Source organism: Neoarius graeffei, chromosome 16, assembly GCF_027579695.1.
Source record: "Neoarius graeffei isolate fNeoGra1 chromosome 16, fNeoGra1.pri, whole genome shotgun sequence".
Taxonomy (NCBI): Eukaryota; Metazoa; Chordata; class Actinopteri; order Siluriformes; family Ariidae; genus Neoarius; species Neoarius graeffei.
The window spans coordinates 15,169,862-15,184,329 of NC_083584.1; the positions used below are offsets into that span (position 1 = coordinate 15,169,862).

General features: G+C 43.6%; 1 protein-coding gene across 3 annotated transcripts in view; it reads left to right on the forward strand.

Annotated features, from left to right (window-relative positions):
* The window catches only part of pbx4 (pre-B-cell leukemia transcription factor 4), a 145,625-nt gene that overhangs the window by 12,585 nt on the left and 118,572 nt on the right, over positions 1-14,468 (forward strand). For 2 of the 3 annotated variants that reach the window (XM_060942551.1, XM_060942550.1), the window contains exon 2: positions 7,407-7,508. The exons of the other annotated variant lie outside the window; for it this stretch is intronic. In XM_060942551.1, the coding sequence (XP_060798534.1) occupies positions 7,407-7,508 (102 nt within the window). The remainder of the gene's footprint in view (positions 1-7,406; positions 7,509-14,468) is intronic. 3 annotated transcript variants of the gene reach the window in all.

Below are 14,468 nucleotides of genomic sequence, written 5' to 3' on the forward strand. Positions count from 1 at the left end.
TTCCCCTGATGAGTTATGACTTCAGACGCGATGCGTGTGTGGAGTCCGCGTGATATGTGCGTAAGAGAGGCTTCTCGTGTGTTTGGAGATCCGCGCTCCGAGACAAGCGCAGGCCCCCCCCCAAGGGAAAAAAAGGGGCCCCCCGAAAATATCGGCATAGTTCGAACACTGAGTGTAGGCACTGGGTGTAAACAACAAATAGTTTACAATGTCTGGGTAGCAAACAGATGGCAGAATTGGTGTCCGGTCCTCCTTATGTTTCCATTCTCCCTTGCCGCGAGTCTTATCATATGGGTCAAACCCATCAATCACAGCCAGTTTCTCCACATACCGTGCCCTTTCTGCAGCTGGTAATGTACTCACATAACCAGAATTATCATCCATCGTGTCACTTTACTCTCACTCGTACTTTGTTTTATATTGTGAGTGCATGTACTTGGTCTTCCAATATGGCGCCTAACAACATCTCGCGGTGCGGTGACGTCATGTGAAAGGGGTCTATATCACTCTTTACAACCGTGGTGAGCATAAAAGCATCTCGTCATGCAACAGCCGAAAACGGATCACATTGGGTTCCACTCCTGCAGCCAAGAACAGGAATCTTAGAGTCAAGGAGAAGTTCCTATTAAAGCAGAACTGAAGTCATTTTTAAACTTGCCTTATTTCTTAATTAACGTGTTATTCAATTACGTTTTCGCTTTTAGTAACCTTATATCGTGACTCGTCTTGGCAATTATTAATTATTCGGTTTTTAGCCATGTTGAATTTAGTTAATTTGATCCACGGCAGGCGTCGCTTATCCACGCGATCTCGCACAAGACATGAAACGTGAAGTGTCAGCCAGGTGTCAGTGCCGCCATTTTGAAAACTGTTTTCCAAACGAAATGTTGCACAAAAACGAGTTTAAATGACGAACTTTCCTGATCGCTATCAAAACAAACACAACGTCCAGCTTGATTACGTCAGCGTTCGAAAGAGGGCGCGCGCGTCTTTTGACAACCCACGTGTCCGAAATCGCTCCTTACTCACTATATAGGGCAGTATGTAGTGGGGGCGCCGTTTTGTAGCACTGTCTGAAACGGTAGTGAGGATTATTTGCGCCCTATATAGTGCACTCAAAGCATCCTACAATGCATCCCGAAAAATAGTGTACAACGATGGTCACTAACCAAAGCAATATATCCCATCATGCATTGCAGTCGCGCTGAAAGAAATCAAATTAAAAGTCTCAAATGTGATTTAATAAAAAGCAGCGGCAAAGAACAACGAAAGGATTCAGCTTTGATTTCAAAGAACTGAAAGCTGCAGGTACTTTGTATTAGTTAATGTAGGAAATGCGCTCGGTATAATATGGATTTATCATAAAAATACCGTACACGCATGTGTTTTTATTATTTTGAAAACCCACCAGCCGACTGATCTGGCACGTTTTAATTGTGCGACAGTAATGACGTAAATACCAGCGCGACGGACTAGTGTCCGAAAGCGTTTTTTCATTTTACCAGTGAGCTCGCTGTATAGTCCTCTATATATAGTAATTCCCTATATAGGGAGAAGTGAACGAGTGAGCGATTTCAGACACAGCGTCGGTCATGTTGATTTCCGCTGTACGTTTTACTTCTGTCCTACGATGTCTCACACAGGTCTCAACTAGAGCCCTGCACTCCCGCGGGAGTCCCGTGGGACCCGACGCAAAGCAGTGCGGCGCGGGACAAATTTTGAAAGCTCATTGCGGGTGCGGGCGGGAGGGGGAGTGCACAATGCGGGCGGGAGAGGTGATAAGCTGCAGTCCCGCTAACTAAAAACGTGTTTAAAATAAAATGTATAAATTTATTAATTTATGTCTATCATATATAATTTGTGCTGGATATTTTATTTGTCATTAATAAAAACATTTTAAGATGCCTAAATTTGCGGATGTGGTCTAATCTCGCATACGTTTCCGATTCCTTTCCGTGTTTGAGTTCTCCGATCATGGCAGAAGAGCAGAGCTCCTCTAGTGAAGCTCACAGTGCTTCAGAAGTAAGTGCTGCTTTAAAAAGCACTTGCCTGGCAACGCGCACCCTCGCTACGTGCGCTAGGTGAAGGATCGGTCAGTGGAGAGCTCAGCTAAGCTCAGCATGTTTAATTCGCCAAGCCAATGACAAGAACTTTCGTGAGAAATAACGCGAACGTCTGCATCATGCGGGATTTGCGGGCGGGAGCGGGACTGAAAATCATAATTCTTTGCGGAAGGGGGACTCAAAATTCTGTCCCGCGCAAACCTCTAGTCTCAACGAATCTCGTTTACGGCCATCCTTTTGACATACAGACTGATGTATTACAGAGCATATTTCAAACACTCATAACTTGCTATAGCAGCGACAAAATAGCGATCAAAAATGCATTCCGATATTTAATAACATGAGAGAATTTTGATCGTAAATTGCCGTCAGTTCTTGAAAGTGAGCAGTGAGTGTATCTCTAAAGGCCAATTTATGCTGACAACGCAGTCCTCGCAGATGGCGTCTGCGTAGCCCCCCCACCTTCGCAGACGCTCTGCGCGCACCTCCCAAAAATTGTGACCACCGCAGAAGCCTCGCAGACAAGAGGGCTCTGATTGGTCCACTCTACATCCGCTGTACACGCACTTCCGCTTCCCTACTTTCCCGGTTTGGTTTGTTTTCACGACCGCCATTTTTAAAAACACGAGCGAAGATGGAGCAGCACGAAGAGCGGTCGATCGAGGAAGTGAGGAAGTACGGACATCTATACGACTCCAGTTCTAGTCATTATAAGTAACCGGAGGATAAACACTCCACTAACCACACCCACCAACTACTCCTAGCGATTTCGCGCCCCCTTGCGTTGTGGCGGTGAATAACATCGCACACGCCTATTACTCCCCGCTCAACGATAAATTACAACTGTCTGCGAAAGCCTTGTCGCAAGAGCATGCAGAGGCCCTAATAAGTGATGCAGCGGCACTTTTTTTTTTTTTTTTGGGTGCCTGTCCATGTTTCTTATCTCTTTCTAAACAGTTCAGCTTCCAGACCTTCAACTTTGAAGGTTATCGTATCGCTGTCGGTGCTCAGCGATTTCATTGCATTCTGCGATTGCATCCGGAGTTTGTTCTGCGTCTCCACTCTACTTCACTTACGTTTGAGACCTTTTCATTTCTTTCTCTTATTAAATTCCGTTCAGCGTGGCGTTTGCTCTTAAACAGATTAACAAGTCGTGCTCTTGATCTCTCTGGAGCAGTGTATCTATCTATACATTACGAGCGAGCGTCTCGGCAGATCCGAGCTGTCGGGTCTCCTCTCGCGGAGCTATTAAAGAGAAGCGCATCAGCTCTGAGCACTTTGACAAAATATCAGCCGGAAGATGCTTCAGAAGGAAAAACTCTCACTGCAGGTCAAGACCTGTTGATAAAGCCTGCAGATAAGCAAAGATTGGGTTGAGAAAAACAAAAAACAACCCCCCGAGCCTTATCTGAGTTCCTGATTATCGGTGTAGCTGTTTTTATAGTCAGAATAAAGCTCGAGATGAATTGATGTGAAAATGATTTTCGGCGTTTTGATTCAACGAACTCGTGTTTCAAGCGATGAAATCAGCAGCCTGTTATCGAAGACGTTACTACGATATCGCCGAAGAGAGCATCATGACCCAGTGTATGGCGATATCGATCTTCTCGTCATATCGCCCGGCCCTTGGGAGCACACCGAGTGAGGAGAGGACGTGAAATATTTTGATTAGTCCAGACTGCAGCAATCACAGCAAGTCCAAACTCTTGGCTCTGTAACGTAATTAAATATTAATTAAGGATCATTTGCATCAGAAAGCAATAAAATGAGCCGAAATCATGATGATGATGTATAAAGTGATGGTGATTACTGATGATGTTTTACTCTGGTGCCCCGTTGTGAGAATTCCATCGTGTTCTCAGAACGCTGAAAAGGATTGTTAGTTTAAAATGACCGAAGTGATGAAGCTCGTACGCTGCGTTTTACAAGCGTCTTTAATAATGCGTGTAAAATGTACTTTTTTGTTGTGCGTGTCAGATAATGGGGGGGGCGGATGGATGGACAGACAGAGATGGAGGGAGACAGAGGGAGACAGATGTTTGTGAGACAGTGTGTGAGAGAGATGGACAGGGACAGAGGGAGACAGACAATGTGGGGGAGAGAGACAGATGTTCATGCGAGAGACAGCTATTAATGGGAGACGGACAGATGGAGACAGATATTATTGTGAGAGAGGGATGGACAGATGTTAATGTGAGACAGTGTGGGAGGGAGACAGATGGGGAGACGGATGTTCATGTGAGACTGACAGATGTTAATGTGAGAGGGGGAGTGACGGACACACAGATGTTAACGTGAGCCAGACCAAGAGGGACAGACAGATATTAATGTGAGACTAGGAGGGAGAGACAGACAGACGGATGTTAATGTGAGGCAGTGGGGGGGGCAGACAGGTGTTAATGGGAGACAGACATGGATGTTGATGTGAGGGGGACAGTGTGAGCAGGAGAGCGAGACGGACAGACGGACATGTTAATGTGACGCAGAGAGACAGATATTAATGTGAGAGGGACAGAGACACATGTTAATGTGAGGCAGATTGAGTGACTGAGAGAGGGGGACAGAGAGACATGTTAGAGACGGACAACGTGAGAGAGAGAGAGAGAGAGACGGAGACTGATATTGTGAGACTGACTATGTGAGAGGGAGACACGTTAACGTGATACAGAGGCACACAGACACGGAGATGAGAGAGAGACAGATGTTAATGTGAGAGGGGGAGTGACGGACACACAGATGTTAACGTGAGACAGACCAAGAGGGACAGACAGATATTAATGTGAGACTAGGAGGGAGAGACAGACAGACGGATGTTAATGTGAGGCAGTGTGGGGGGGCAGACAGGTGTTAATGGGGGACAGACATGGATATTGATGTTAGGGGGACAGACGGACAGAGAGGGACAGACAGACATGTTAATGTGAGGCAGAGAGACAGATATTAATGTGAGAGGGACAGACACATGTTAATGTGGGGCAGATTGAGTGACCGAGGGGGACAGAGAGATGTTAATGAGGGACAGATTAATGTGAGACAGACAACGTGAGAGAGAGAGACGGAGACTGATATTGTGAGACTGACTGTGTGAGAGGGAGAGACACACACACACACACACACGCGTTAATGTGATACAGAGGCACACGGAGATGAGAGAGAGACAGATGTTAATGTGAGACAGAGACCGAGAGGATATAAATGTCACCCACAGGTGTTATTGTCCACTTTTAATGTGTAGCGATTCAGGACTCAGAAATCCGAGCTGCTGGACGGGGAGTTCGTCTGTTCACTGGGGTTTTACGAGTGAAACGAAAGAAACTGGCTGGAGTTTATCCGAGACGTAACTCCTGTGGAATGTCCTGATGTTGATATAAGCTGGGGGGATTTAGCAAATCGTGCACCAGCTCTGCACCCCCCGATTCCTGATTGCGACACTGTTTAACAGATGTAAGCGGATTTAAAATCCGAGATAACGTACAGTTAAGGGAAAAAAAAAAACCAAAACGCATCCTTTTCTTTTATTTTTTTTTCCGAGGCATGTGCACGAAAGAATTTTTCGACTTTTTAATTATGATCCAAAATGAACCAGAAAGGATTTTATTTAATATTTCATTTTATTCCTGTGTCGCCTCAAACTGAAATCCATACTTTTTGTTTCTGTGCTGTTTTTTTTTTTTTTTTTTTTTTTTTTCTCGATGCACAAGTAAATGAGTCGGGACGCGAAAAAGTGCTGGCTGTAGCACTGGGGGGAAAAAAAAAAAGGTGCGTAAAACTTAACCATACCTGCCATGAAATCAGGAAAAAGACACACAGACGGAGAACACGGAGATGTGCTCGGTATTAGGAGGTAATTATGGAAATGCAGATAGAAATCACGTTTATCTTTTTATTTGTCAGCGTGAGTCTCATCACTTTTCCACAGCACTAATTGGGGGGAATAGAAGAAACCCTGTGTGTCGTGATGTCCGTAATTTTTTTTTTTTAATCCCCCCTTTTTTTTTAAGCTAGTCATTGGTATAGATTTGCTCAAACGAATACGTTATTTAAAGGTAAGAAGTGCGACTGTGGTGTTTACTGTTGTTCCCGAATAGGAGGTCGGAAGTTCTAAGTTAGAACCTGAAGTCGAAGGCGGCGGTGGATCAGGAAAATCATCCACAAGCCGAATCACATGACACATGATATTAATTAGCTCACTTCCTGTATTTGGGTCAATTAAGGATGAAATCGCTGTGTTAGTCTTTTTCTTTCCTTCCTTCCTTCCCTTCCTTCCCTTTCTTTCTTTCTTTCTTTCTTTCTTTTTCTTTCCTTCTTTCTTTTTCTTTCCTTTCTTTCCCTTTCCTTCTTTCTTTCCCTTTCCTTCTTTCCTTCTTTCTTTTTCTTTCCTTCTTTTTCTTTTTCTTTCCTTCTTTCTTTCCTTCTTTCTTTCCCGTTCCTTCTTTCTTTTTCCTTCCTTTCTTTCCCTTTCCTTCTTTCTTTCCCTTTCCTTCTTTCTTTCCCTTTCCTTCTTTCTTTTTCTTTCCTTCTTTTTCTTTCCTTCTTTCTTTTTCTTTCCTTCTTTCTTTCCTTCTTTCTTTCCTTCTTTTTCTTTCCTTCTTTCTTTCCTTCTTTCTTTCCTTCTTTTTCTTTCCTTCTTTCTTTTTCTTTCCTTCTTTCTTTTTCTTTCCTTCTTTCTTTCCTTCTTTCCTTCTTTCTTTTTCTTTTCTTTCTTTTTCTTTCCTTCTTTCTTTTTCTTTCCTTTCTTTCCCTTTCCTTCTTTCCTTCTTTCTTTTTCTTTCCTTCTTTCTTTCCTTCTTTCTTTCCCGTTCCTTCTTTCTTTTTCTTTCCTTTCTTTCCCTTTCCTTCTTTCTTTCCCTTTCCTTCTTTCTTTCCCTTTCCTTCTTTCTTTTTCTTTCCTTCTTTCTTTTTCTTTCCTTCTTTTTCTTTCCTTCTTTCTTTTTCTTTCCTTCTTTCTTTCCTTCTTTCTTTCCCGTTCCTTCTTTCTTTTTCTTTCCTTCTTTCTTTCCTTCTTTCCTTTCTTTTTCTTTCTTTCTTTCTTTCTTTCTTTCTTGAATTTCAGTGCGTTTCTAAAACTGACATCTTTTTGCCTGTGAGATTATTTGCCATCACTAACAGTTTCATGTGTTCAGGAGGGCGATGATTGATTGAGAGCCATACAGGAAATGCATGAGATATAGGGGGGGGGGGGGGGGGGGGGGTTTGTTTTATGGGGTCCATTTTGGTCGGGTTTCACTGTCAGGCTCTGGGGTTTAGTCCGGGTGTAACCGGGGCAGTGGGAGGCGATGCCATGCCAGTGCTGGCGCTCTCCACTGGCTGCCCTCAACCTTTCCCCCTGTGCCGTGTGTCCAGATGCTGGCCAGAGGAGGGACGAGGCGACCCCACACAGGCAGGGGGAGCCGGGGGGAGCGCGGCAGGGGGGGAATGCACCCTGCCGCTCGACTTCCAACACAGGTCAGTACAGGACTGCATGAGAAACCTGCCCCGCCTCGCCCTGCCCCTCCCCTTCCTTACCCTCCTCATCATACCTCCCTCCTCCCCCTCTCACTCGGGGAAAGAATACAGAACACACTTGAAGTTAGCCCTGGATTTATAAATATAAATGTGTGTGTTTTAATATTTAATGTTGCATACAAATAGAAGTCTTATACATAACTTTATTTCTCCGATTTCAGACCTCTGCGATGTTTTATCTTCTCTAATCATTCATCTGTAAGGAAGGGTTTAGATTAGCGTCAGTATTAGCCCTAACCATTTTTATTTTAGACTATTTTTATTTCACATACGTCGCATCTCATCTCATCTCATACCTGGTGTCTGGTATATAACCCTGAAAACGATGCGACTTGAAATAATCTTCTCCGTAATGCCTAAAGACTTGAATGAGCCTTTTTATTTATTTTTTTTCTTCATCCTGTTGCTGAATGTATCCCCACCTCCTCCTCCTTCTTCTTCAACAGAAAATGTGGCGTTTTTAAACGATAATGCTAATTAGCGTGGGTTATTTCTGGCAGCGCGTGATGCGCTGCAGGCTAATCTGAGTACGAGGTGTCAAAGGTTATTAGGTTATTCACATGCCTCAGCCCTTAGGCCTGGTTATTTCCACAAAGCAATCTGTGTGATGTATTTCCACATGATGTAGATCATTTCTTTAGAGGTAGAATTAGTTCAGTGTCAGTTCCGGACTGTTATACGGAGAGAAGGGAGCCGGCGTGGTGTCGCCGTGCAGTGTGTTGGAAAGTGTTTGGGGCGTCCGTGTTCAAAGGCGATGTCTTGTGAGAGACGGAGACGGCTGTAAGATTCAGGAAGTGGTTCGGAGGATTACTGACGGTCTCGTGCGGAGAAAAGACGGCGCATGGGAGCGGTCTCCGCGTTTACCGTTTAAGATGTCCGATAATGAACGTATCGCTAGCTCGGAGCGTGTTGATCTGTAAAGACATCTCGACTTTTTAGCCAGGAAGCGGTGTTGTGCTATTCAGATTGTTTTAAAAGTCAGCTTGAAATGGAGCTGGGCACTATTTCAGTTATTCCATGAAATCGAGTCGTACATGAGCTGACGGCTGACGAGGCGCGTAGCACAGAGTTGGCTATAATCCATGTACGACGAGATTGAGCGGAATACCGTATTTTTGGGACTATAAGGCGCACTTAAAATCCTTAAATTTTTTCAAAAATTGACAGTGCGCCTTATAATCCCGCGTGCCTTATGTATGATTACTTGTTGTGCTTACTGACCGATTTTATGTGGTACAATGCGCTCAAAAATCTATCGAAATATGCAAGTATGACTTTGGTAAGCAACGAAGCCACTCCGCTTAATGGATATTCGGAGCATTACGGTACGCTGTGTCACTACCTGATCGGCCCCATAACAGGACCCCTGAGCAGTCTACAAGACTGCCTGACTGTAATGTCTAAACTAGAAGTGCATTCATGTAAGGCAGCCCGGGCCCGGAGTACACGCTAGCAACAATAAACCAATCAGAGAACAGTATTTAGTACGCTTACCCCCGCCACTTTTTATACGTAATGCGTACTGTGCTTCAACGTTATATTACAGTACATTTGTGTGTACGTAAAAGGACCCCCAAAACGGCACCTGTTTAGAGGCATGCTTACGAAGCGGGTTGGAAGAGGAATGAATCAATAAGTGAGTGTATTTTTCTGTACCGGTATTTGTTGTTACAACTGAGTGGAATAAAGTTTGATTTACCGGACTGTGTTGTTTTGCTTAATGCACCTTACAATCCGGTGTGCCTCATGTGTGAACATATGCCGCTTTTCCACTACCAACGCGGCTGAGTCGGGCTGAGCCGTGCCGTGCTGAGTTGTGCTGAGTCGAGCTGAGCGGGGCTGTTGGAGTTGCATTTCGACTACAACCGCGCTGAACCGTGCTGGCTGGAAGTGGGTGGACACATTGGGTGGAGTTAGCGAAAGTGGGTGGACGTCACGTGATGTTGTTAGGCGGCGCAAACAGTGACATTAGTGATCTTTTAAGCGGTAGTCTCACGACCCGGATAGTAAACAATAAACATGGAGTCGTTAGTGTTGCTGGTCTTGGTGCTGTGGCTTGTTGTCACCGACAACGCCAACAGATACTGGCAAGAGCGTATAGATGAGGCGAGGCGCATAAGGCTTCATAATTCTCGTAATTCTTCTTCTTCCGGGTTTACGGTGTTTACAGATCCCAGCGTGCTCGCGGGGCGTGTGTGGGCGTGTGAGGACACTCCTCCTCACCAATCAGTGCACAGGGGAGTGTCTGCTCACGCCCCTAGCCCCACTCGGCTCGGTTTGGCTCGCTTCAGCCCCACTCCAAAACCGTGCGAGTTTTGGGTGCTAAGCAGGGCTGAAGCGAGCCGAGTCGTGCTGCTCTGAGGTAGTCGAAACGCGAGCCGTGTCGAACTGAAGTGAGCTGAAAAAATGTAGTGGAAAAGGGCCAATAGATGCGTTAATTCACAGTGCGCCATATAATCCGGTGTGCCTTATCGCCCAGAAAATACAGTAACTGTGTTTGTATTCTGTCCACATTCACTGGATTTTGAGAAACGGAGCTTTTTTTTTTTTTGCAAATTCGATCAATAAAATCTTTATACAAAACATCCAAAATCATTTCCGCTTAGAATGTAAACAAACCGGCGAAAATACGAGAGCAATTTGTGGAAAAAAATGCTGCTGTGATGCTTGAAAAATAAGATGCGTTCTTTCCATCATATGCTTTTATTCCGTATTTTGTTGTGCTTTTGGGGTTTTTGCTTGAGTTTTTTATTTCATCCTCTGTTGGTTCACCAACACGCTCCGCCGTGTTTTTTTTCCTTCTATCTTTCTTTCTCTTTTTCTTTCTTTCTCTTTTTCTTTCTTTCTCTTTTTCTTTCTTTCTCTTTCTTTCTCTTTCTTTTTTCTTTCTCTTTCTTTCTCTTTCTTTTTTTCTTTCTCTTTCTCTTTCTTTTTTTTTCTTTCTCTTTCTTTTTTTTTCTTTTTCTTTCTTTCTCTTTCTTTTTCTTTCTTTCTCTTTCTTTCTCTCCTTTCTTTCTTTCTTTCTTTCTTTCTTTCTTGTATATGAGCTGATATCCTAGTAGTAAAGTAGCCAATCGGAGCACGCCGTTGCTCATATCAAAGGTTCACATACTTTTGCCACTCACAAATATGTAATATTGGATCATTTTCCTCAATAAATAAATGAGCAAGTATAATATTTTTGTCTCATTTGTTTAACTGGGTTCTCTTTATCTACTTTTAGGACTTGTGTGAAAATCTGATGATGTTTTCGGTCATATTTATGCAGAAATGTAGAAAATTCTAAAGGGTTCACAAACCTTCAAGCACCGCTGTTTCGTTCACGTACGGCCGGTTGTGACCGAGACATTATCGAGAAGCTGCAGTCTTTTCGTAGCTTGGGATTCCTTCAAGTGTAAAATAAATTTCATGGATCCCCTCAGTATGGATTTATTTCCAATTTTTTTTAATTTTTAGCTTTCTGAATTTTCTATCCAAGAGAACATATTTCTAAAAGTTATTCCACGAAATCGAGTAGTACATGAGCTGATGGCTGACGAGGCGCATAGCACCGAGATTGAGTGGAATAACTTTTTATTCTATCCACATTCACTGGATTTAGAGAAATGGAGCTTTTTTTTTTTGAAAATTATTTAAATGAAAACTTTTATACAGAAACGTCTGACGACATCCTTTCCGCCGAGACGGACTTCTTAACATACTGACGGCTGCACAAATTGACTTCAGTGTCGTGTTTTTGTCCAAAGTGGCGTCGTGCTGAGGTATAGAACAGCTTCAGACATTTTATTTAATTCTTCCTTGGACGTTTCCGTTCTGTAATTTTCAAACTACTTTGAGCTTTTGAACCAGTCTAAAAAAAAATTCCACAAATTTTAATGCTTAAAGATGAAGAATGTAAATGAAACGACAGGAGCAATTTGTGTGAAATGCGATAATTCTTGAAAAATAAGAATGCGTTCTTAGCATTCAATACTTTCGTTCCATAATTTGTTGCTTTTCTTTTATATTTTTTTTAGGGTTTTGTTTTCGAGTAGTTTTTATTTCGTCCTCGGTTGGTTCAGCGACACGCTCTGCCTTTTTTTTTTTTTTTCCCCCCCGCCCTTCCCTTCTCTCTCTACTCATGGTATATGAGCTGATATCCTAGTCGTAGAGTAGCCAATCAGAGTGCACGATTGCTCATATCCAGTGCCTGTGGATAGAATAATAATAGACGAGTTGACTTTGGTGCTTGGACCCCTAAATGTGAAAGATTGTGATTTCTACCAGTGTAGCTAAAATAAATTTCAGCGGTTGCCAGTACTTTCTGTATCCCACTTTGAGAATTTGTTTAATCCATCAAAAATTGTCTGCATCACTAAGATGGTTGTGATCTAAGAGGAATAAAACACTTCGAGATATCCTGTTGTCGGAAAGTAATCAACTTCAGGGCGGTAACCATAACGCCACTATTGGCCCTTTTCCACTACCCTTTCTCAGCTCACTTCAGCCCGACACGGCTCGCGTTTCGACTACCTCAGAGCAGCACGACTGAGCTCGCTTCAGCACCCAAAACTCGCACAGTTTTGGAGTGGGGCTGAAGCGAGCCGAGCCGAGTGGGGCTAGGGGCGTGAGGAGACACTCCCCTGTGCACTGATTGGTGAGGAAGAGTGTCCTCACACACCCCGCGAGCACGCTGGGATCTGTAAACACCGTAAACCCGGAAGAAGAAGAATTACGAGAATTTCTGAAGCCTTATGCGCCTCGCCTCATCTATACGCTCTTGCCAGTATCTGTTGGCGTTGTCGGTGACAACAAGCCACAGCACCAAGACCAGCAACACTAACGACTCCATGTCCTCCATGTTTATTGTTTACTCTCCGGGTCGTGAGACTACCACTTAAAAGGTCACTGATGTCACTGTTTGCGCCGCCTAACGACATCACGTGACGTCCACCCACTTTCGCTAACTCCACCCAATGTGTCCACCCACTTCCAGCCAGCACGGTTCAGCGCCGCTCAGCTCGACTCAGCCGCGTCAGTAGTGGAAAAGCGGCATATGTGTCAGGCTAGATCACCTGACACTGATTATTTTCCTATAACTGCATGCTTCCAAGTGTGTGTGGGGTATTTTTTTTTTCCTTTTTTTTTTTTTTTTTTAAATATAATGTATTCCTTACTTACAGTATGTTAAGCTTTGGTAGTTTTAATATATCATAGTGTTAAAATGGCAGCAATTTTATTAACCCTGAAGCAGCGTTTCTCCAAAACCAAATTTGTTTATTATATGGAAATGCAAATTTCTGTTAACTCGCAAACATTTGTGCTCATGCATATTTTCCTAGATGATGTTTTATTTTAGTAATTATGCCTGGAAGGTGTTGAAATTGGATCTCCAGCATCCAGGAATCATCAGGCTGATGTGACGTGTAGTGACAGGACGCCACACTTCAGTGGCAGGGTGAAAAGCGTGGCGTTTTCGTGTGTTGTCGGATCTAAAGCCAGTCCGGTGTCGGGGTGTACAGGGGAGGTGGGAAGTAGCGCTAGAGGGGGAGATGCTGCTGCTGCTACTACTGCTGCAACTTCAACAGCTTTTCTCTCCAGACAAATTAGGGCCATGCTTCATTTAACAACTCATTTAGCTGTGGAGAGGCATGGAGGACCGCTTCAGCACCCTCAATATCTCCGTTCCAGGCAACCGAGGTCGCTTTAAAAAGCTCTTCGGCTTGTCACATTTATATTAATAATGTACGAAAACTCATTGTGCTTTTGTGACTCATTTGTGCATCGTCCCATTTAGTCACGTGTGGCGTTGTGATTAATTTCCTTTGCATTTTGCGGGTGAGATGTGCGCTGGGTGTTGTGTTGTACGATGTGTTTTCATATTCGACACTGTGCTATGTGATGTACTATACTGTAATCTGTTATGCAAAAATGTACATGCTGTAATATATAGAGCATGTTACACGGTGGTGCGAAGATATGGAGTTTATCTTCAAGTGGTGAACATGTTCGCGAATCAAGCTAGTGATAAATTTTTCAGCACGAGAAGATAAACTTCATCTCTAATGTTCTTTGTTATATGGACACGTCCACACACACACACAAAATTCACAAGTTAACGAAAAATTTTAATTTTGAATCGGTTCGCCATTTTGACAGCGCGCATCTGGTCAGCGGGAAAACGCTGGGAGTGACGTCATCAGGAATTATTATACATACATACATACGGGATCCTTTTTTTTTTTTTTTAAATGGAATTAAAACGCGTGTTCTATTCCCTTCTAGCGGGTTTCGTTCATTTGGTTCGATAGCATGCAATATTGTTAGCATATCACTTATCCTACGTGTATTACATCACTCTGCGCAACAGAGAATGAGCGTTGAATATGGTTTACGATATCGCGTGGTTGTCAAGACAGCATGACGCCGTACATCGGAGACGTAAAACTTGCATGCAAGCGAGCGACTGGGACAGTTTGTAAACGAGCATGGCCGCCAGGTTTGCTTTGTTAAATACGGAAGATTTTGAATGAGTAAAGCCTGGGTTGCAACCGGACGTACGATTTTTTTGGCGTTTCCCAAATCGCTGCGTTTTTTTTGTTCATGGAGAAAGACGCACATTGGCCGTAAGTTTGTCTTGCAACCTGAAAAAAACATAAGCGCCCGTGGAGTTTGTTTGACATGACAAAGAACCTCTGCGGCTCAAAAATCAGCACATCATGCGCACGCCCTCTGTGCGTTTTTTTGCACGTAGACCGGCTGTAGGAGCACGTACAGCCGGTTGTGACCGAGGCTAAAGACGCGTTGAACACCCGAATGGAATGTGCAGGAATAATAATAATAGTTTTTTTGTGGTATATCAGATGTACTTCATTCAGCTAGTGCGATACTGAACGAGTCGAAGATGAGTAGCTGAATGGA